General features: G+C 44.4%; 1 protein-coding gene across 3 annotated transcripts in view; it reads left to right on the plus strand.

The window, feature by feature from the left end:
• Positions 1-1,188: 1,188 nt before the first annotated feature.
• Positions 1,189-25,206, plus strand: part of LOC306917739 (leukotriene A-4 hydrolase-like) — a 56,888-nt gene continuing 32,870 nt past the window's right edge. Inside the window, exons 1-5 of one of the 3 annotated variants that reach the window (XM_079530638.1) lie at positions 1,189-1,314; positions 2,246-2,366; positions 14,549-14,617; positions 16,070-16,174; positions 17,053-17,105. In XM_079530638.1, the coding sequence (XP_079386764.1) occupies positions 1,250-1,314; positions 2,246-2,366; positions 14,549-14,617; positions 16,070-16,174; positions 17,053-17,105 (413 nt within the window). In that variant the 5' untranslated portion in view covers positions 1,189-1,249. Of the gene's footprint in view, positions 1,315-1,355; positions 1,375-2,245; positions 2,367-2,444; positions 2,472-14,548; positions 14,618-16,069; positions 16,175-17,052; positions 17,106-25,206 lie in introns of those variants that run through there. The other 2 variants (XM_079530640.1, XM_079530639.1) reach the window with 2 other exon arrangements.

Below are 25,206 nucleotides of genomic sequence, written 5' to 3' on the forward strand. Positions count from 1 at the left end.
ATGGCGACTGTGCCATTGTTGCCTACCCAAAGCATGCCTACCTGGGGAATTTTGTCTGGGAATTAGGCTAAAAATAGAACAAAAAAATTATTAAAAAGCCAAATTCGGCGAGTGGGCATCGTCCCCCACGCTCACACACACACACATACATACAGTACAGTACAGGCCCCTTCAACCCGTCACTGTCTAATCTAATGTACATATTTTGCTATTCTTCTCGTCTTTTCCCCTCTACGAACGGTCATTGTCTCCACCAGGCCGAAGGCATGGGGAGAGAGTATGTTTTGTTTCTTGCTGTTTTTGCTGCCACAATGTTGAACCTATGAGAATGTTCTAATATAACCCATTCTGGGCGGGAACTCCTTTTGGTGTTTTAAGCATTATGTTATGCTTTAGCTGTTGAAAAATAGCAGATCTACAAGCTCATAGCAGTGCCGCGCTACGAGCTTGTAGATCTGCTATTCTTGAAACATTTAAAAAAGATCTGCTATTCTATTAAAATAATATTATTAAACTCAAATCTTTGCTTCTGGGGGGTCCCTGGAACAACATACTTTCAGATGGGGTCGGCGGCCAATTACATATAATTTTTGGGGTCCTTGACATGAACATGTTTGAGAACCACTGACATACAAACAGAGCTCCAGATCGTCATATCTGTGCCGTCAAAGAACCGCTGTTTTGACCAAAATGCCATCTGGGACAAGGAATAGGAGATACAGGCGATTGAAAGAAATGGATAGAATGGATTATTATGGCGACGACGATCTAAGATGGGCGATCCAGTGCTGTGCTAACAACACAGCTAGCTAACCGGCTAACGTGAGTAGCATTATGGCTCGAGCAATCGAACGCGCCATAAAAGCGCAATTGCCGAAGGCCGTCGGCAATGGCGTTAAGCGTCAGTATCAAAATTAGGCATCAATTGACTTTAATCGTCGGCAATGGCGCTGAAAGTATTAAGTGTGTTTTCCTCTCTCTCTCCTCCAGACTCTAGACACCAGAGATATTAAGTGTGTTTTCCTCTCTCTCTCCTCCAGACTCTAGACACCAGAGATATTAAGTGTGTTTTCCTCTCTCTCTCCTCCAGACTCTAGACACCAGAGATATTAAGTGTGTTTTCCTCTCTCTCTCCTCCAGCCTCTAGACACCAGAGATATTAAGTGTGTTTTCCTCTCACCAGACTCTGGACACCAGAGATCTGAAGATCTTCAGCGTGACGGCCAACGGACAGGAAGCCAAGTTCAGCATGGGAGCCAAGCACCGCTTCATGGGCTCCCCTCTGGACATCACCATGCCCTTTGACCTCTGCAGGTAGATCACCATGCCCTTTGACCTCTGCAGGTAGATCACCATGCCCTTTGACCTCTGCAGGTAGATCACCATGCTCTTTGACCTCTACAGGTAGATCACCATGCCCTTTGACCTCTCCAGGTCAAAGTACCCCACTACTAGCCTGGGGTCCACCTATGCTTTCTATGGCATAGGCAGCTCCCGGTAGGATGACATGAGAGTAATTAATTAGAGCGACAGAGAGAGAGAGAGGAATGTGTGTGCGTCAATTTAACAAAGGTGCAGACGATCAGAAATCAGCAGAGTGAGCGAAGTTTGCGCTACTCGATGCCGAATTGAAGTGGACTCTGTCCCAGACTTTTTTCTTCTCCCTGGAAATAAAATCGTCTGGGTTTCCTAGGCTACCTCACTATTACTACTACTGCTGCTGCTACTGCTACTGCTGCTGCTGCTGTTGCTGCTGCTATTGCTACTGCTACTACTACTACTACTATTACTATTACTATTGCTACTACTATTACTATTGCTACTGCTACTGCTACTGCTACTATTACTGCTACTGCTACTACTACTGCTACTACTCCGTTCAACCCTCCAATGAATGCAGAGATGTCTTCATATCTACTGAGAGTAGGGCTGTCTGTCACCATTATGACATCTTACTTGACCATTAGATTGTCACTCAAATATAATTGCGATAAACGATGTATCAATTGTGTTTCTGTCGTTATGAATAAATACTTTGAAAATGTTGGAAAATAGCCGATCGCCAAGCTCACAACGTGTCGCACAGCGATGCATTTTGAGCTTGTAGATTTGCTATTTCTACCATTTAAAAAAAATATTTAAATGGAAATGATTATGCGAAACAGAATTAAATCCTGGCAGGATGATGGAACCTGGACCGATGTGAACGTGCAGTGGATGCGTTGTGTTTTCTGTGCGTTCTTAGGGGACAGCATGTGATCGTGGAGGTGAGCTATGAAACCTCTCCGAGTGCGACTGCCCTGCAGTGGCTCACACCCGAACAGACCGCCGGCAAGGACCACCCCTACCTCTTCAGCCAATGCCAGGTAAGGACCACCCCTACCTCTTCAGCCAATGACAGGTAAGGACCACCCCTACCTCTACAGCCAATGACAGGTAAGGACCACCCCTACCTCTTCAGCCAATGCCAGGCAAGGACCACCCCTACCTCTTCAGGTAAGGACCACCCCTACCTCTTCATCCAATGAGAGGTAAGGACCACCCCTACCTCTACAGCCAATGCCAGGATCAACATCAAGAATGTTTGATATTTGCTCTGCCCCGCTCCGATTATCCTGTAGTGTGTGGTGCTATCCGATTATCCTGTAGTGTGTGGTGCTATCAGATTATCCTGTAGTGTGTGGTGCTATCAGATTATCCTGTAGTGTGTGGTGCTATCAGATTATCCTGTAGTGTGTGGTGCTATCAGATTATCCTGTAGTGTGTGGTGCTATCAGATTATCCTGTAGTGTGTGGTGCTATCAGATTATCCTGTAGTGTGTGGTGCTATCAGATTATCCTGTAGTGTGTGGTGCTATCAGATTATCCTGTAGTGTGTGGTGCTATCAGATTATCCTGTAGTGTGTGGTGCTATCAGATTTCAGATTGAAAGAAATCGGCTAGTGTAAGGCCACCTTAACACCTCTTCCTTCTGCTTTTAATCTGCCACATGCCTGTCGTAACTTGTACCAAATTCCTACACAATGCAATCGGTCTTCTTTCAACATCTTCCTTATCCGGACAGAGCCTGTTTGTTCCTTCTGGTCTGAACATCACATACCTCTTTAGTTAACCCATTCTGGAGGAGTAGCATTCATCATTATGTTATACTGTAGTTAACCCATTCTGGAGTAGTAGCATTCATCATTATGTTATACTGTAGTTAACGCATTCTGGAGGAGTAGCATTCATCATTATGTTATACTGTAGTTAACCCATTCTGGAGTAGTAGTAGCATTCATCATTATGTTATACTGTAGTTAACCCATTCTGGAGGAGTAGCATTCATCATTATGTTATACTGTAGTTAACCCATTCTGGAGTAGTAGCATTCATCATTATGTTATACTGTAGTTAACCCATTCTGGAGTAGTAGCATTCATCATTATGTTATACTGTAGTTAACCCATTCTGGAGGAGTAGCATTCATCATTATGTTATACTGTAGTTAACCCATTCTGGAGTAGTAGCATTCATCATTATGTTATACTGTAGTTAACCCATTCTGGAGTAGTAGCATTCATCATTATGTTATACTGTAGTTAACCCATTCTGGAGGAGTAGCATTCATCATTATGTTATACTGTAGTTAACCCATTCTGGAGTAGTAGCATTCATCATTATGTTATACTGTAGTTAACCCATTCTGGAGTAGTAGCATTCATCATTATGTTATACTGTAGTTAACCCATTCTGGAGTAGTAGTAGCATTCATCATTATGTTATACTGTAGTTAACCCATTCTGGAGTAGTAGCATTCATCATTATGTTATACTGTAGTTAACCCATTCTGGAGTAGTAGCATTCATCATTATGTTATACTGTAGTTAACCCATTCTGGAGTAGTAGCATTCATCATTATGTTATACTGTAGTTAACCCATTCTGGAGGAGTAGCATTCATCATTATGTTATACTGTAGTTAACCCATTCTGGAGTAGTAGCATTCATCATTATGTTATACTGTAGTTAACCCATTCTGGAGTAGTAGCATTCATCATTATGTAATACTGTAGTTAACCCATTCTGGAGTAGTAGTAGCATTCATCATTATGTTATACTGTAGTTAACCCATTCTGGAGTAGTAGCATTCATCATTATGTAATACTGTAGTTAACCCATTCTGGAGTAGTAGCATTCATCATTATGTTATACTGTAGTTAACCCATTCTGGAGTAGTAGCATTCATCATTATGTTATACTGTAGTTAACCCATTCTGGAGTAGTAGCATTCATCATTATGTTATACTGTAGTTAACCCATTCTGGAGTAGTAGCATTCATCATTATGTTATACTGTAGTTAACCCATTCTGGAGTAGTAGCATTCATCATTATGTTATACTGTAGTTAACCCATTCTGGAGGAGTAGCATTCATCATTATGTTATACTGTAGTTAACCCATTCTGGAGTAGTAGCATTCATCATTATGTAATACTGTAGTTAACCCATTCTGGAGTAGTAGCATTCATCATTATGTTATACTGTAGTTAACCCATTCTGGAGTAGTAGCATTCATCATTATGTTATACTGTAGTTAACCCATTCTGGAGTAGTAGTAGCATTCATCATTATGTTATACTGTAGTTAACCCATTCTGGAGTAGTAGCATTCATCATTATGTTATACTGTAGTTAACCCATTCTGGAGGAGTAGCATTCATCATTATGTTATACTGTAGTTAACCCATTCTGGAGTAGTAGCATTCATCATTATGTTATACTGTAGTTAACCCATTCTGGAGTAGTAGTAGCATTCATCATTATGTTATACTGTAGTTAACCCATTCTGGAGTAGTAGCATTCATCATTATGTTATACTGTAGTTAACCCATTCTGGAGGAGTAGCATTCATCATTATGTTATACTGTAGTTAACCCATTCTGGAGTAGTAGCATTCATCATTATGTAATACTGTAGTTAACCCATTCTGGAGTAGTAGCATTCATCATTATGTTATACTGTAGTTAACCCATTCTGGAGGAGTAGCATTCATCATTATGTTATACTGTAGTTAACCCATTCTGGAGGAGTAGCATTCATCATTATGTTATACTGTAGTTAACCCATTCTGGAGTAGTAGCATTCATCATTATGTTATACTGTAGTTAACCCATTCTGGAGGAGTAGCATTCATCATTATGTTATACTGTAGTTAACCCATTCTGGAGTAGTAGCATTCATCATTATGTTATACTGTAGTTAACCCATTCTGGAGGAGTAGCATTCATCATTATGTTATACTGTAGTTAACCCATTCTGGAGTAGTAGCATTCATCATTATGTAATACTGTAGTTAACCCATTCTGGAGTAGTAGCATTCATCATTATGTTATACTGTAGTTAACCCATTCTGGAGTAGTAGCATTCATCATTATGTTATACTGTAGTTAACCCATTCTGGAGTAGTAGTAGCATTCATCATTATGTTATACTGTAGTTAACCCATTCTGGAGTAGTAGCATTCATCATTATGTTATACTGTAGTTAACCCATTCTGGAGTAGTAGCATTCATCATTATGTTATACTGTAGTTAACCCATTCTGGAGTAGTAGCATTCATCATTATGTTATACTGTAGTTAACCCATTCTGGAGTAGTAGTAGCATTCATCATTATGTTATACTGTAGTTAACCCATTCTGGAGTAGTAGCATTCATCATTATGTTATACTGTAGTTAACCCATTCTGGAGTAGTAGCATTCATCATTATGTTATACTGTAGTTAACCCATTCTGGAGTAGTAGTAGCATTCATCATTATGTTATACTGTAGTTAACCCATTCTGGAGTAGTAGTAGCATTCATCATTATGTTATACTGTAGTTAACCCATTCTGGAGGAGTAGCATTCATCATTATGTTATACTGTAGTTAACCCATTCTGGAGTAGTAGCATTCATCATTATGTTATACTGTAGTTAACCCATTCTGGAGGAGTAGCATTCATCATTATGTTATACTGTAGTTAACCCATTCTGGAGGAGTAGCATTCATCATTATGTTATACTGTAGTTAACCCATTCAGAGTAGTAGCATTCATCATTATGTTATACTGTAGTTAACCCATTCTGGAGGAGTAGCATTCATCATTATGTTATACTGTAGTTAACCCATTCTGGAGTAGTAGTAGCATTCATCATTATGTTATACTGTAGTTAACCCATTCTGGAGGAGTAGCATTCATCATTATGTTATACTGTAGTTAACCCATTCAGAGTAGTAGCATTCATCATTATGTTATACTGTAGTTAACCCATTCTGGAGGAGTAGCATTCATCATTATGTTATACTGTAGTTAACCCATTCTGGAGTAGTAGTAGCATTCATCATTATGTTATACTGTAGTTAACCCATTCTGGAGTAGTAGTAGCATTCATCATTATGTTATACTGTAGTTAACCCATTCTGGAGGAGTAGCATTCATCATTATGTTATACTGTAGTTAACCCATTCTGGAGTAGTAGTAGCATTCATCATTATGTTATACTGTAGTTAACCCATTCTGGAGGAGTAGCATTCATCATTACGTTATACTGTAGTTAACCCATTCTGGAGTAGTAGCATTCATCATTATGTTATACTGTAGTTAACCCATTCTGGAGTAGTAGCATTCATCATTATGTTATACTGTAGTTAACCCATTCTGGAGTAGTAGTAGCATTCATCATTATGTTATACTGTAGTTAACCCATTCTGGAGTAGTAGTAGCATTCATCATTATGTTATACTGTACTTAACCCATTCTGGAGTAGTAGCATTCATCATTATGTTATACTGTACTTAACCCATTCTGGAGGAGTAGCATTCATCATTATGTTATACTGTAGTTAACCCATTCTGGAGGAGTAGCATTCATCATTACGTTATACTGTAGTTAACCCATTCTGGAGTAGTAGCATTCATCATTATGTTATACTGTAGTTAACCCATTCTGGAGTAGTAGCATTCATCATTATGTTATACTGTAGTTAACCCATTCTGGAGTAGTAGTAGCATTCATCATTATGTTATACTGTAGTTAACCCATTCTGGAGTAGTAGTAGCATTCATCATTATGTTATACTGTAGTTAACCCATTCTGGAGTAGTAGTAGCATTCATCATTATGTTATACTGTAGTTAACCCATTCTGGAGTAGTAGCATTCATCATTATGTTATACTGTAGTTAACCCATTCTGGAGTAGTAGCATTCATCATTATGTTATACTGTAGTTAACCCATTCTGGAGTAGTAGTAGCATTCATCATTATGTTATACTGTAGTTAACCCATTCTGGAGTAGTAGTAGCATTCATCATTATGTTATACTGTAGTTAACCCATTCTGGAGTAGTAGTAGCATTCATCATTATGTTATACTGTAGTTAACCCATTCTGGAGTAGTAGCATTCATCATTATGTTATACTGTAGTTAACCCATTCTGGAGTAGTAGTAGCATTCAGCATTATGTTATACTGTACTTAACCCATTCTGGAGGAGTAGCATTCATCATTATGTTATACTGTACTTAACCCATTCTGGAGTAGTAGCATTCATCATTATGTTATACTGTAGTTAACCCATTCTGGAGGAGTAGCATTCATCATTATGTTATACTGTACTTAACCCATTCTGGAGTAGTAGCATTCATCATTATGTTATACTGTAGTTAACCCATTCTGGAGTAGTAGTAGCATTCATCATTATGTTATACTGTAGTTAACCCATTCTGGAGTAGTAGCATTCATCATTATGTTATACTGTAGTTAACCCATTCTGGAGTAGTAGTAGCATTCATCATTATGTTATACTGTAGTTAACCCATTCTGGAGGAGTAGCATTCATCATTATGTTATACTGTAGTTAACCCATTCTGGAGTAGTAGCATTCATCATTATGTTATACTGTAGTTAACCCATTCTGGAGTAGTAGCATTCATCATTATGTTATACTGTAGTTAACCCATTCTGGAGTAGTAGTAGCATTCATCATTATGTTATACTGTAGTTAACCCATTCTGGAGTAGTAGCATTCATCATTATGTTATACTGTAGTTAACCCATTCTGGAGTAGTAGCATTCATCATTATGTTATACTGTAGTTAACCCATTCTGGAGGAGTAGCATTCATCATTATGTTATACTGTAGTTAACCCATTCTGGAGGAGTAGCATTCATCATTATGTTATACTGTAGTTAACCCATTCTGGAGGAGTAGCATTCATCATTATGTTATACTGTAGTTAACCCATTCTGGAGTAGTAGTAGCATTCATCATTATGTTATACTGTAGTTAACCCATTCTGGAGGAGTAGCATTCATCATTATGTTATACTGTAGTTAACCCATTCTGGAGTAGTAGCATTCATCATTATGTTATACTGTAGTTAACCCATTCTGGAGTAGTAGCATTCATCATTATGTTATACTGTAGTTAACCCATTCTGGAGTAGTAGTAGCATTCATCATTATGTTATACTGTAGTTAACCCATTCTGGAGTAGTAGCATTCATCATTATGTTATACTGTAGTTAACCCATTCTGGAGTAGTAGCATTCATCATTATGTTATACTGTAGTTAACCCATTCTGGAGTAGTAGCATTCATCATTATGTTATACTGTAGTTAACCCATTCTGGAGGAGTAGCATTCATCATTATGTTATACTGTAGTTAACCCATTCTGGAGTAGTAGCATTCATCATTATGTTATACTGTAGTTAACCCATTCTGGAGTAGTAGCATTCATCATTATGTTATACTGTAGTTAACCCATTCTGGAGGAGTAGCATTCATCATTATGTTATACTGTAGTTAACCCATTCTGGAGTAGTAGCATTCATCATTATGTTATACTGTAGTTAACCCATTCTGGAGTAGTAGCATTCATCATTATGTTATACTGTAGTTAACCCATTCTGGAGTAGTAGTAGCATTCATCATTATGTTATACTGTAGTTAACCCATTCTGGAGTAGTAGCATTCATCATTATGTTATACTGTAGTTAACCCATTCTGGAGTAGTAGCATTCATCATTATGTTATACTGTACTTAACCCATTCTGGAGTAGTAGCATTCATCATTATGTTATACTGTAGTTAACCCATTCTGGAGTAGTAGCATTCATCATTATGTTATACTGTAGTTAACCCATTCTGGAGTAGTAGCATTCATCATTATGTTATACTGTACTTAACCCATTCTGGAGGAGTAGCATTCATCATTATGTTATACTGTAGTTAACCCATTCTGGAGTAGTAGCATTCATCATTATGTTATACTGTAGTTAACCCATTCTGGAGTAGTAGCATTCATCATTATGTTATACTGTAGTTAACCCATTCTGGAGTAGTAGCATTCATCATTATGTTATACTGTAGTTAACCCATTCTGGAGTAGTAGCATTCATCATTATGTTATACTTCCGGCGCTGCACAGTGGCGACGGGTGCCTGCAGTTCATCAGGATTGTTTGTTTGTTATTTGTTTTTCTTATGTTCACTGGGCACTTTGCTCAAGGTAGACACCGGTCATAGAATCACTTTGTATTTGGAACAACCAAATCTGGCTACAATGCATCTAGCCATTATCGTGTATATTGCTGCTTATGCCATCTACCTGCTGCTGCCGAGGGCGCTGACGTTAAACACCGCTGAACACAGCGCCACGGGGGGCCACCTGGTTCTCCGCTATGGCTATGAACAGCTATGTCAGCTGAGGGAATACAGCGATCGTGGCAACTTTCCACTTAATGTACCGGAGGAATGCATGAGGAGAGATCGCCGCCGATCACCAACACGGAAAAGGGGCCGAAGAGGAGGGGTACGGCGGAGAGTTCGCAGCCGTGGCTCAAGGACACCACTGCCGACAATACTCCTCGCAAACGTGCGCTCTCTCCCGCAGCAATACGACCAACTACAAACTGCGGTGAGGTACCTCTCTGAGTACAGGGAAAGTTGCTTGCTTTGTTTCACTGAAACGTGGCTTAATGATACGATTGTTAGTGACTCCATCCATATTCCAGGGTTCAGTGAACCTATTAGACTTGACCGAGACCTTGATTTTTCCACTGAACGCAATCTGTTAAGGGAACAATTCAGCAGTAGTGAGTCAATTACTATTACAGAGGAGGAGGTGCGTAGAACCCTCAAAAGTTTTAACCCACGAAAAGCACCGGGTCCCGATGGGATAAGGGGTTATGTGCTTAAGGAGTGTAGGGAGCAGCTCAGCCCTGTACTGAGACACATGTTCCAGGTATCGCTAGATACACACTATATTCCAATATCTCTCCCCATTACGACCAACACGGGGGCTCCGCAAGGGAGCGTGATTTCACCGGTATTGTTCACGCTGTACACAAGCGACTGTAGGAGTGAGTCAGACAACACATGTATTGTTAAATTCGCAGACGACACAGCTATTGTTGGTCTGATTGAGGATGATGAGATAAGCTATCGAAGAACAGTGGACGAGTTTGCCGGTTGGTGCAGGAGTAACTTCCTCCAGCTGAATATCAAAAAAACTAAGGAGGTCATATTTGACCTTAGGACTGGTGCTCATGCACACCAGGAAATAGTCATTGGTGGGGATGGGGTAGTGATTGTGGAGGAAGCTGACATGGAATTCTAACACTCATTCCATCTATAAGAAAGGTCAGCAGAGACTGCATTTTATGCGCAGACTGAGACCGTATAATGTGGAAAAGAATGTTATGGCACTTTTTCATCGATCCTTTGTGGAGAGTGCATTGACATTTTGTTTTGTTTCATGGTATGGCTCATTATCATTGGTTAATAAGAACAAACTCCATAAAATCATCAACGTGTCCAGCAAAATAGCTGGGGTACGATTTGAGAGTATGACCTCAATGTATGAGACCCGGGTACTCAGGAAGGGGAAAGCTATTACTAGGGACAATACACACCCGTTACACAGCCAATACCATCTCTTACCATCAGGGCGACGTTACATGGTACCTTCCCTGCAGGCTAGGGCCTCAAGATCGTTTGTTCCCATAAGTATAGGACTTATGAACAAGCAGGCCCCATCTCAGTTCCGTGCATAAAGTGTGATGTGATGCCTCTTGGAACTATGACTGGTGGCCTTCTGTTGGCATTGTTTCTTTATTGTCTATGTACTGTTTGTTTGCATATGTTTTATGTATATCCTGATGACTGCTGTGCACAAAACAAATTTCCGAAAGGACGAATAAAGTATCTATCTATCTATCTGTAGTTAACCCATTCTGGAGTAGTAGCATTCATCATTATGTTATACTGTAGTTAACCCATTCTGGAGTAGTAGCATTCATCATTATGTTATACTGTAGTTAACCCATTCTGGAGGAGTAGCATTCATCATTATGTTATACTGTAGTTAACCCATTCTGGAGGAGTAGCATTCATCATTATGTTATACTGTAGTTAACCCATTCTGGAGGAGTAGCATTCATCATTGTTCGGTTATTTGGCGATGTTGTGCCCGGGCTCCGACCAGCCCATGCAGTAGGCAGAGTAAAGTGAGTAACACGCACAGGTGAACTAAATGCTCCAATGATAGCTTATATTTGATGAACTCAAACGTGCATTTTATAGGGTTTTTATTAATTCATATTAATTATAAACACTTACAATCATACATTCACACGTTCTGTTCACACTTCCCCTAACTTCCCCCAACACAAGATGAATTCAGTATCCCGGATTCTGGATCACAGTCCTATTGGTACAGTTCTATCTGCTCTGTTGGTAGGAATTCTAGCTATCATTTGAACACTCTAAACTCCCAGATCATGGTACGCTTAGCTTGTCATAGATGACTTTCAGACTTAGTTCAATCATGTGGCACATTAAGTGGCACATTAAGTGGCACATTAATGGTACATTAAGTGGTTTTAAATCTACCTTATCATTAATCAGATGGTAATTAATCAATGATCGGGAGACAAGAACACAGAGAGAACTCTTGGTTACAATCTAAACATCATATTACATCGATTATGAATAATGCACAATTATATATTTATAGCATATAATATATAGCAAATACATACCGCTGGTCTCTGCCTAGACAGACATGTATCACGTTCGATGGTATTGGTGAATCTAACTCTAATATTGGGCTACCCAGCATAGTCAATGCAGCCTTCTGACTGATCACCATGCTAACACTTTCAGCCAATCAGATGCCACTGACCATCCTGCCTGCACCTCTGGCAGCAGCCAGCTCCTATTACAGTCCCTGTAATGCCCAACTAGTTCTGCCCAGATTAAACTGTTTAGACTATTACAGGTATTTATCATTTAGACTTTTTACCAACCCAATATTTAATAGGTTATTAGAACACATTTACACAATTGAAAGGGATTAAAGATAGAAGTTACTTATTCCCCATTGCCATGTTCTATTTGTGTGAGTTGACACTGCCCTGGGAGGTGCCATAAACTATAGACCCTTCACAGCTGGAATGCTGACCAGCAGCCAACCCCCCAGCAAGGAAGTGGCCTGGCATTTATGACCTCCTAGGCTCTTCTTAACTCATTCATCATTATGTTATACTGTAGTTAACCCATTCTGGAGTAGTAGCATTCATCATTATGTTATACTGTAGTTAACCCATTCTGGAGTAGTAGCATTCATCATTATGTTATACTGTAGTTAACCCATTCTGGAGTAGTAGTAGCATTCATCATTATGTTATACTGTAGTTAACCCATTCTGGAGGAGTAGCATTCAGCATTATGTTATACTGTAGTTAACCCATTCTGGAGTAGTAGCATTCATCATTATGTTATACTGTAGTTAACCCATTCTGGAGTAGTAGCATTCATCATTATGTTATACTGTAGTTAACCCATTCTGGAGTAGTAGCATTCATCATTATGTTATACTGTAGTTAACCCATTCTGGAGTAGTAGTAGCATTCATCATTATGTTATACTGTAGTTAACCCATTCTGGAGTAGTAGCATTCATCATTATGTTATACTGTAGTTAACCCATTCTGGAGTAGTAGCATTCATCATTATGTTATACTGTAGTTAACCCATTCTGGAGTAGTAGTAGCATTCATCATTATGTTATACTGTAGTTAACCCATTCTGGAGGAGTAGCATTCATCATTATGTTATACTTTAGCCATTGAAAAATAGCATATCTACAAGCTCGTAGCGGGGCACCGAGTGCCGCGCTACGAGCTTGTAGGTCTGCTATTTTTGAGAAATGTGGCGCAAATCTTTGAATATATATATATATATATATATATATATATATATATTCTTTCAGAGCGAACGTTTTTAACTGAAATCTTTGCTTCTGAGGGGTTCCTGGAACAACAATATTTTCAGTCGGTGGCCAATTACATATCATTTTTGGGGTCTGTTATCACGGAAACGGTCAGTGCACGGCGTGACGTCAGGCCACGACGTCACGTCACCCTATAAAGTATAGCTCAGAAGACAGACTGTGCGTCAGAAGTACCAGCCAGCGAGTTCCTCAGAAGTGTGCCAGAGAGATCCCAGAGTGCCAGAGAGATCCCAGAGTGCCAGAGAGATCCCAGAGTGCCAGAGAGATCCCAGTGTGCCAGAGAGATCCCAGAGTGCCAGAGAGATCCCAGAGTGCCAGAGAGATCCCAGAGTGCCAGAGAGATCCCAGAGTGCCAGAGAGATCCCAGAGTGCCAGAGAGATCCCAGAGTGCCAGAGAGATCCCAGAGTGCCAGAGAGATCCCAGAGTGCCAGAGAGATCCCAGAGTGCCAGAGAGATCCCAGAGTGCCAGAGAGATCCCAGAGTGCCAGAGAGATCCCAGAGTGCCAGAGAGATCCCAGAGTGCCAGAGAGATCCCAGAGTGCCAGAGAGATCCCAGAGTGCCAGAGAGATCCCAGAGTGCCAGAGAGATCCCAGAGTGCCAGAGAGATCCCAGAGTGCCAGAGAGATCCCAATGTGTGTTCCAGGATAACTCAGAAGTTCCAGATTGACTCAAACAAGTATCTGATGCTTAGTCCAGTTACCCTGGGTAAATATAGTAACTTTGCTAACTCAGAAGTATCTACGAGATCTAAGAGACTAGCTAAGTGTACCAGGCAAGACCAGCGAAGTGTGCCAGTTCAGTAAGGAGAAGATCAAGATCAACAACACCATATAACATACCAATATAATCACCATAAAAAGAGGTACCCAAATCAATATACTTGTGCTCAAGCCTTAGACTCCCTCCCATAGGTTTACACCAGCCCTTTGACAGCTGCCTACTAATATAGGAAATCGTCTCTACAGGGTCCTTGATATGAAATATTGAGCACCACTGATACAGAAACTGAAGTTATTTCAGATAACTGTCAGGATTTAGAAGACATTTTTTTAAATTTCGACGTCGGGCCTAAATGGGTTAATTTGTCTAAACGAGGAGCAGTCAGGAAATGATGGCATTTTTCTTTGATATGAATCTTTCCTACACCCCCCCACCCCCCCACCCCCCCCCCCCCCTCAGTAATGTATTCCCTGTATATTTGTTGGTGATGTTCATCTACTCTCCTCCAGGCTCACCACTGCAGGAGCATGGTCCCCTGCCAGGACAGCCCCTCTGTCAAGCACACATACTACGCTCAGGTGAGACGCACGCACGCACGCACGCACGCACGCACGCACACACTGTCAACTCTTCTCACAAAAAAACAAAACGCAGAACACTTTTCTTCCAGTGTCGTTGGTTGGATCAGATCTGTCTACTTACTGCATGTTTGGATCAGATCTGTCTACTTACTGCATGTTGGATCAGATCTGTCTGATGTTGGATCAGATCTGTCTACTTACTGCATGTTGGATCAGATCTGTCTACTTACTGCATGTTGGATCAGATCTGTCTACTTACTGCATGTTGGATCAGATCTGTCTACTTACTGCATGTTGGATCAGATCTGTCTACTTACTGCATGTTGGATCAGATCTGTCTACTTACTGCATGTTGGATCAGATCTGTCTACTTACTGCATGTTGGATCAGATCTGTCTACTTACTGCATGTTGGATCAGATCTGTCTACTTACTGCATGTTGGATCAGATCTGTCTACTTACTGCATGTTGGATCAGATCTGTCTACTTACTGCATGTTGGATCAGATCTGTCTACTTACTGCATGTTGGATCAGATCTGTCTACTTACTGCATGTTGGATCAGATCTGTCTATACTTACTGCATGTTGGATCAGATCTGTCTACTTACTGCATGTTGGATCAGATCTGTCTACTTACTGCATGTTGGATCAGATCTGTCTACTTACTGCATGTTGGATCAGATCTGTCTACTTACTGCATGTTGGATCAGATCTGTCTACTTACTGCATGTTGGATCAGATCTGTCTACTTACTGCATGTTGGATCAGATCTGTCTACTTACTGCATGTTGGATCAGATCTGTATCTGTTTATCTGTATGTATCTGTATGTCTGCATGTTGGATCAGATCTGTCTACTTACTGCATGTTGGATCAGATCTGTCTACTAGAGGGTTAGGGTCTGTCTGATCTGTCTACTTACTGCATGTTTGGGGAAAGATCCTCCGTCATCGTTTGTTTGTCGTGTTTATTTCTAATATGCCAATAAAAATAAATAAAAACGGAAACAATTCTTTGCATTTCCTAATTACAAGAACAATTAAAATAAATAACTTAAAATATAAGAAAACGAACCAAAGAAAAGACTAAACTCTACGCATATCCGAAAAGGAGTGGGGAGAATTAAAAACGTATATACTCCCACCCCTCTGTAATTAAATAATTACTCTCTGACTTCTGTGCTTAACTTAAAACTACTCATTATCAAACTTAATCTCTTCAATTTTATATAAGAAATTCCTATATTTGTGTGTGTGTGTGTGTGTGTGTGTGTGTGTGTGTGTGTGTGTGTGTGTGTGTGTGTGTGTGTGTGTGTGTGTGTGTGTGTGTGTGTGTGTGTGTGTGTGTGTGTGTGTGTGTGTGTGTGTGTGTGTGTGTGTGTGTGTGTGTGTGTGTGTGTGTGTGTGTGTGTGTGTGTGTGTGTGTGTGTGTGTGTGTGTGGAGAGACAGGTGTCTGTCCCCAAGGAGTTGGTGGCAGTGATGAGTGCCATGCGAGACGGACAGGAGGCTGACCCTCAGGACAGCAGCCGCATCGTCTACCGTTTCAGACAGCCGGTAGGTCACTCTCAGCCCTTTTACCCGTCTGTAAAACAACTGCCCTTTTACCTGTAAAACAACTGCCCTTTTACCCGTCTGTAAAACAACTGCCCTTTTACCTGTAAAACAACTGCCCTCTCCAGACCATGAATGCAGCATTTACTACATGGTGACAGAAATCTCTCCCCTCCCCTCCCCTCCCCTCCCCTCCCCTCCCCTCTCCTCTCCTCCCCTCCTCCCCTCTCTCTGCATGTCCCTGACTCTCTTATCTTTATCATAATGAACCCCCAGCGGTCAGTGTCTTTTATCTGACCACAGTGTTCAAAGTACAACAGAAACTAATGAACATGCTGATAAACCAGTATAATGTGGTTATTGAAGGTTAATAATAGCAGCAGATCATTCGGTCGTCTCTAACAACAACAACCCATATTATGGAATAGATCCAAGAAGGTTAACATGAAACAAAATATTTGCACATTCACTGTATGGCTTAAATTGGTTAAAACCAAAATCACAACACATTTCCTATCAGGACTTATATATATATATATACATATAAAATGATGATCTAATGAAACTTTTGGGATCTGTGACATGAATACGTTTGAAAATCTCTGATTCTGTCCCAGGTCCCCATGCCCTCTGATCTCATTGATTATTGATTCTGCCCCAGGTCCCCATGCCCTCTCATCTCATTGATTATTGATTCTGCCCCAGGTGCCCATGTCCTCTCATCTCATTGATTATTGATTCTGCCCCAGGTCCCCATGTCCTCTCATCTCATTGATTATTGATTCTGCCCCAGGTCCCCATGCCCTCTCATCTCATTGATTATTGATTCTGCCCCAGGTCCCCATGCCCTCTCATCTCATTGATTATTGATTCTGCCCCAGGTGCCCATGCCCTCTTATCTCATTGCCATCGTGGTGGGAGCCCTGGAGAGCAGGTAACTAATAACACACAGACCCATTTTTTGTATTGATCTCTGTATGATATGATATGATACGGTACTTTATTGTCAGTTTGCACTGAAACGTGTCTTGCAGCCCAGCGGCCTTGTATGCAACACATATACACACATTTGACACAACACAAAAAAAGAAGAAAAAAAATAAATAGTTGCATACATGGAGACATAAGGTCACAGAGCAGTGTCCACAGCTCAGTCTAGTCCTGGTCACAGAGCAATGTCCACAGCTCAGTCTAGTCCTGGACACAGAGCAATGTCCACAGCTCAGTCTAGTCCTGGACATAGAGCAATGTCCACAGCTCAGTCTAGTCCTGGACACAGAGCAGTGTCCACAGCTCAGTCTAGTCCTGGACACAGAGCAATGTCCACAGCTCAGTCTAGTCCTGGACACAGAGCAATGTCCACAGATCAGTCTAGTCCTGGACATAGAGCAATGTCCACAGCTCAGTCTAGTCCTGGACACAGAGCAATGTCCACAGATCAGTCTAGTCCTGGTCACAGAGCAATGTCCACAGCTCAGTCTAGTCCTGGACACAGAGCAATGTCCACAGATCAGTCTAGTCCTGGACACAGAGCAATGTCCACAGATCAGTCTAGTCCTGGTCACAGAGCAATGTCCACAGCTCAGTCTAGTCCTGGTCACAGAGCAATGTCCACAGCTCAGTCTAGTCCTGGTCACAGAGCAATGTCCACAGCTCAGTCTAGTCCTGGTCTGGACACAGAGCAATGTCCACAGCTCAGTCTAGTCCTGGTCTGGACACAGAGCAATGTCCACAGCTCAGTCTAGTCCTGGTCACAGAGCAATGTCCACAGCTCAGTCTAGTCCTGGACACAGAGCAATGTCCACAGATCAGTCTAGTCCTGGTCACAGAGCAATGTCCACAGCTCAGTCTAGTCCTGGACACAGAGCAATGTCCACAGATCAGTCTAGTCCTGGACACAGAGCAATGTCCACAGATCAGTCTAGTCCTGGTCACAGAGCAATGTCCACAGCTCAGTCTAGTCCTGGTCACAGAGCAATGTCCACAGCTCAGTCTAGTCCTGGTCACAGAGCAATGTCCACAGCTCAGTCTAGTCCTGGTCTGGACACAGAGCAATGTCCACAGCTCAGTCTAGTCCTGGTCTGGACATAGAGCAATGTCCACAGATCAGTCTAGTCCTGGTCTGGACATAGAGCAATGTCCACAGATCAGTCTAGTCCTGGTCACAGAGCAATGTCCACAGCTCAGTCTAGTCCTGGTCACAGAGCAATGTCCACAGCTCAGTCTAGTCCTGGTCTGGACACAGAGCAATGTCCACAGCTCAGTCTAGTCCTGGTCACAGAGCAATGTCCACAGCTCAGTCTAGTCCTGGTCTGGTCACAGAGCAATGTCCACAGCTCAGTCTAGTCCTGGTCTGGACATAGAGCAATGTCCACAGATCAGTCTAGTCCTGGTCACAGAGCAATGTCCACAGCTCAGTCTAGTCCTGGTCACAGAGCAATGTCCACAGCTCAGTCTAGTCCTGGTCTGGACACAGAGCAATGTCCACAGCTCAGTCTAGTCCTGGTCACAGAGCAGTGTCCACAGCTCAGTCTAGTCCTGGACACAGAGCAATGTCCACAGCTCAGTCTAGTCCTGGTCACAGAGCAATGTCCACAGCTCAGTCTAGTCCTGGTCTGGACACAGAGCAATGTCCACAGCTCAGTCTAGTCCTGGTCACAGAGCAGTGTCCACAGCTCAGTCTAGTCCTGGACACAGAGCAATGTCCACAGCTCAGTCTAGTCCTGGTCTGGACATAGAGCAATGTCCACAGATCAGTCTAGTCCTGGTCTGGACATAGAGCAATGTCCACAGATCAGTCTAGTCCTGGTCACAGAGCAATGTCCACAGCTCAGTCTAGTCCTGGTCACAGAGCAATGTCCACAGCTCAGTCTAGTCCTGGTCTGGACACAGAGCAATGTCCACAGCTCAGTCTAGTCCTGGTCACAGAGCAATGTCCACAGCTCAGTCTAGTCCTGGTCTGGTCACAGAGCAATGTCCACAGCTCAGTCTAGTCCTGGTCTGGACATAGAGCAATGTCCACAGATCAGTCTAGTCCTGGTCTGGACACAGAGCAATGTCCACAGCTCAGTCTAGTCCTGGTCTGGACATAGAGCAATGTCCACAGATCAGTCTAGTCCTGGTCTGGACATAGAGCAATGTCCACAGATCAGTCTAGTCCTGGTCACAGAGCAATGTCCACAGCTCAGTCTAGTCCTGGTCACAGAGCAATGTCCACAGCTCAGTCTAGTCCTGGTCTGGACACAGAGCAATGTCCACAGCTCAGTCTAGTCCTGGTCACAGAGCAATGTCCACAGCTCAGTCTAGTCCTGGTCTGGTCACAGAGCAATGTCCACAGCTCAGTCTAGTCCTGGTCTGGACATAGAGCAATGTCCACAGATCAGTCTAGTCCTGGTCACAGAGCAATGTCCACAGCTCAGTCTAGTCCTGGTCACAGAGCAATGTCCACAGCTCAGTCTAGTCCTGGTCTGGACACAGAGCAATGTCCACAGCTCAGTCTAGTCCTGGTCACAGAGCAGTGTCCACAGCTCAGTCTAGTCCTGGACACAGAGCAATGTCCACAGCTTAGTCTAGTCCTGGTCACAGAGCAATGTCCACAGCTCAGTCTAGTCCTGGTCTGGACACAGAGCAATGTCCACAGCTCAGTCTAGTCCTGGTCACAGAGCAGTGTCCACAGCTCAGTCTAGTCCTGGACACAGAGCAATGTCCACAGCTCAGTCTAGTCCTGCACACAGAGCAGTGTCCACAGCTCAGTCTAGTCCTGGACACAGAGCAATGTCCACAGCTCAGTCTAGTCCTGGACACAGAGCAATGTCCACAGCTCAGTCTAGTCCTGGTCACAGAGCAATGTCCACAGCTCAGTCTAGTCCTGGTCTGGACACAGAGCAATGTCCACAGATCAGTCTAGTCCTGGTCTGGACACAGAGCAATGTCCACAGCTCAGTCTAGTCCTGGTCTGGACACAGAGCAATGTCCACAGCTCAGTCTAGTCCTGGTCTGGACACAGAGCAATGTCCACAGCTCAGTCTAGTCCTGGTCTGGACACAGAGCAATGTCCACAGCTCAGTCTAGTCCTGGTCTGGACACAGAGCAATGTCCACAGCTCAGTCTAGTCCTGGTCACAGAGCAATGTCCACAGCTCAGTCTAGTCCTGGTCTGGACACAGAGCAATGTCCACAGATCAGTCTAGTCCTGGTCTGGACACAGAGCAATGTCCACAGCTCAGTCTAGTCCTGGTCTGGACACAGAGCAATGTCCACAGCTCAGTCTAGTCCTGGTCTGGACACAGAGCAATGTCCACAGCTCAGTCTAGTCCTGGTCTGGACACAGAGCAATGTCCACAGCTCAGTCTAGTCCTGGTCTGGACACAGAGCAATGTCCACAGCTCAGTCTAGTCCTGGACACAGAGCAATGTCCACAGCTCAGTCTAGTCCTGGTCTGGACACAGAGCAATGTCCACAGCTCAGTCTAGTCCTGGACACAGAGCAATGTCCACAGCTCAGTCTAGTCCTGGTCTGGACACAGAGCAATGTCCACAGCTCAGTCTAGTCCTGGTCTGGACACAGAGCAATGTCCACAGCTCAGTCTAGTCCTGGTCTGGACACAGAGCAATGTCCACAGCTCAGTCTAGTCCTGGTCTGGACACAGAGCAATGTCCACAGATCAGTCTAGTCCTGGTCTGGACACAGAGCAATGTCCACAGCTCAGTCTAGTCCTGGTCTGGACACAGAGCAATGTCCACAGCTCAGTCTAGTCCTGGACACAGAGCAATGTCCACAGCTCAGTCTAGTCCTGGTCTGGACACAGAGCAATGTCCACAGCTCAGTCTAGTCCTGGACACAGAGCAATGTCCACAGCTCAGTCTAGTCCTGGTCTGGACACAGAGCAATGTCCACAGCTCAGTCTAGTCCTGGTCTGGACACAGAGCAATGTCCACAGCTCAGTCTAGTCCTGGTCTGGACACAGAGCAATGTCCACAGCTCAGTCTAGTCCTGGTCTGGACACAGAGCAATGTCCACAGATCAGTCTAGTCCTGGTCTGGACACAGAGCAATGTCCACAGCTCAGTCTAGTCCTGGTCTGGACACAGAGCAATGTCCACAGCTCAGTCTAGTCCTGGACACAGAGCAATGTCCACAGCTCAGTCTAGTCCTGGACACAGAGCAATGTCCACAGCTCAGTCTAGTCCTGGACACAGAGCAATGTCCACAGCTCAGTCTAGTCCTGGACACAGAGCAATGTCCACAGCTCAGTCTAGTCCTGGACACAGAGCAATGTCCACAGCTCAGTCTAGTCCTGGACACAGAGCAATGTCCACAGCTCAGTCTAGTCCTGGACACAGAGCAATGTCCACAGCTCAGTCTAGTCCTGGACACAGAGCAATGTCCACAGCTCAGTCTAGTCCTGGACACAGAGCAATGTCCACAGCTCAGTCTAGTCCTGGACACAGAGCAATGTCCACAGCTCAGTCTAGTCCTGGACACAGAGCAGTGTCCACAGCTCAGTCTAGTCCTGGAGACAGAGCAATGTCCACAGCTCAGTCTAGTCCTGGACACAGAGCAATGTCCACAGCTCAGTCTAGTCCTGGACACAGAGCAATGTCCACAGCTCAGTCTAGTCCTGGACACAGAGCAATGTCCACAGCTCAGTCTAGTCCTGGACACAGAGCAATGTCCACAGCTCAGTCTAGTCCTGGACACAGAGCAGTGTCCACAGCTCAGTCTAGTCCTGGACACAGAGCAATGTCCACAGCTCAGTCTAGTCCTGGACACAGAGCAGTGTCCACAGCTCAGTCTAGTCCTGGTCACAGAGCAGTGTCCACAGCTCAGTCTAGTCCTGGACACAGAGCAGTGTCCACAGCTCAGTCTAGTCCTGGACACAGAGCAATGTCCACAGCTCAGTCTAGTCCTGGACACAGAGCAATGTCCACAGCTCAGTCTAGTCCTGGAGACAGAGCAATGTCCACAGCTCAGTCTAGTCCTGGACACAGAGCAGTGTCCACAGCTCAGTCTAGTCCTGGACACAGAGCAATGTCCACAGCTCAGTCTAGTCCTGGACACAGAGCAATGTCCACAGCTCAGTCTAGTCCTGGACACAGAGCAGTGTCCACAGCTCAGTCTAGTCCTGGACACAGAGCAATGTCCACAGCTCAGTCTAGTCCTGGACACAGAGCAATGTCCACAGCTCAGTCTAGTCCTGGACACAGAGCAATGTCCACAGCTCAGTCTAGTCCTGGACACAGAGCAGTGTCCACAGCTCAGTCTAGTCCTGGTCACAGAGCAATGTCCACAGCTCAGTCTAGTCCTGGACACAGAGCAGTGTCCACAGCTCAGTCTAGTCCTGGACACAGAGCAATGTCCACAGCTCAGTCTAGTCCTGGACACAGAGCAATGTCCACAGCTCAGTCTAGTCCTGGACACAGAGCAATGTCCACAGCTCAGTCTAGTCCTGGTCACAGAGCAATGTCCACAGCTCAGTCTAGTCCTGGTCACAGAGCAATGTCCACAGCTCAGTCTAGTCCTGGTCACAGAGCAGTGTCCACAGCTCAGTCTAGTCCTGGTCACAGAGCAATGTCCACAGCTCAGTCTAGTCCTGGTCACAGAGCAATGTCCACAGCTCAGTCTAGTCCTGGTCACAGAGCAATGTCCACAGCTCAGTCTAGTCCTGGACACAGAGCAGTGTCCACAGATCAGTCTAGTCCTGGTCACAGAGCAATGTCCACAGCTCAGTCTAGTCCTGGTCACAGAGCAATGTCCACAGCTCAGTCTAGTCCTGGACACAGAGCAATGTCCACAGCTCAGTCTAGTCCTGGTCTGGACACAGAGCAGTGTCCACAGCTCAGTCTAGTCCTGGACACAGAGCAATGTCCACAGCTCAGTCTAGTCCTGGTCACAGAGCAATGTCCACAGCTCAGTCTAGTCCTGGACACAGAGCAGTGTCCACAGATCAGTCTAGTCCTGGACACAGAGCAATGTCCACAGCTCAGTCTAGTCCTGGTCACAGAGCAATGTCCACAGATCAGTCTAGTCCTGGACACAGAGCAATGTCCACAGCTCAGTCTAGTCCTGGACACAGAGCAGTGTCCACAGCTCAGTCTAGTCCTGGTCTGGACATAGAGCAATGTCCACAGCTCAGTCTAGTCCTGGACACAGAGCAATGACCACAGCTCAGTCTAGTCCTGGTCACAGAGCAGTGTCCACAGCTCAGTCTAGTCCTGGTCTGGACACAGAGCAATGTCCACAGCTCAGTCTAGTCCTGGTCACAGAGCAATGTCCACAGCTCAGTCTAGTCCTGGTCTGGACACAGAGCAATGTCCACAGCTCAGTCTAGTCCTGGTCTGGACACAGAGCAATGTCCACAGCTCAGTCTAGTCCTGGCCACAGAGCAGTGTCCACAGCTCAGTCTAGTCCAGAGCAATATCCACAGCTCATTCTAGTCCTGGACACAGAGCAATGTCCACAGCTCAGTCTAGTCCTGGACACAGAGCAGTGTCCACAGCTCAGTCTAGTCCTGGTCTGGACATAGAGCAATGTCCACAGCTCAGTCTAGTCCTGGACACAGAGCAATGTCCACAGCTCAGTCTAGTCCTGGACACAGAGCAATGTCCACAGCTCAGTCTAGTCCTGGACACAGAGCAGTGTCCACATCTCAGTCTAGTCCTGGACACAGAGCAGTGTCCACAGCTCAGTCTAGTCCTGGACACAGAGCAATATCCACAGCTCAGTCTAGTCCTGGACACAGAGCAGTGTCCACAGCTCAGTCTAGTCCTGGCCAAAAACCTGAATAACCCACAGGGCCAGCAGAGCTATTTCTAAAGCTCTTCATCCTTACACATCTCATATGTATCAACTTAAGCACACGGACAACCAGATACAAAACATCAATACAATACAATACAACAGATACAATACAACAGATACAATACAAATAGACAAAAAACATTACGGCATACAAGGCACGCTGAGCCACAGTGCAGCCGCTGAGCAGCGAGAGAGGGGGAGAGAATAGGTGAGGACCTGCAGCCTGACATCTGAGGGAGAGAATAGGTGAGGACCTGCAGCCTGACATCTGAGGGAGAGAGAGAGAATAGGTGAGGACCTGCAGCCTGACATCTGAGGGAGAGAGAGAATAGGTGAGGACCTGCAGCCTGACATCTGAGGGAGAGAGAGAATAGGTGAGGACCTGCAGCCTGACATCTGAGGGAGAGAGAGAGAATAGGTGAGGACCTGCAGCCTGACATCTGAGGGAGAGAGAGAATAGGTGAGGACCTGCAGCCTGACATCTGAGGGAGAGAGAGAATAGGTGAGGACCTGCAGCCTAACATCTGAGGGAGAGAGAGAGAATAGGTGAGGACCTGCAGCCTGACATCTGAGGGAGAGAGAGAGAATAGGTGAGGACCTGCAGCCTGACATCTGAGAGAGAGAGAGAATAGGTGAGGACCTGCAGCCTGACATCTGAGGGAGGGAGAGAATAGGTGAGGACCTGCAGCCTGACATCTGAGAGAGAGAGAGAATAGGTGAGGACCTGCAGCCTGACATCTGAGGGAGAGAGAGAGAATAGGTGAGGACCTGCAGCCTGACATCTGAGGGAGAGAGAGAATAGGTGAGGACCTGCAGCCTGACATCTGAGGGAGAGAGAGAATAGGTGAGGACCTGCAGCCTGACATCTGAGGGAGAGAGAGAGAATAGGTGAGGACCTGCAGCCTGACATCTGAGGGAGGGGAGAGAATAGGTGAGGACCTGCAGCCTGACATCTGAGGGAGGGAGAGAATAGGTGAGGACCTGCAGCCTGACATCTGAGGGAGGGAGAGAGAATAGGTGAGGACCTGCAGCCTGACATCTGAGGGAGGGAGAGAATAGGTGAGGACCTGCAGCCTGACATCTGAGGGAGGGAGAGAGAATAGGTGAGGACCTGCAGCCTGACATCTGAGGGAGGGGAGAGAATAGGTGAGGACCTGCAGCCTGACATCTGAGGGAGGGAGAGAATAGGTGAGGACCTGCAGCCTGACATCTGAGGGAGGGGGAGAATAGGTGAGGA

This window comes from Electrona antarctica (genome assembly GCF_951216825.1).
Source record: "Electrona antarctica genome assembly, contig: scaffold_47, whole genome shotgun sequence".
In the NCBI taxonomy this organism is placed as follows: Eukaryota; Metazoa; Chordata; class Actinopteri; order Myctophiformes; family Myctophidae; genus Electrona; species Electrona antarctica.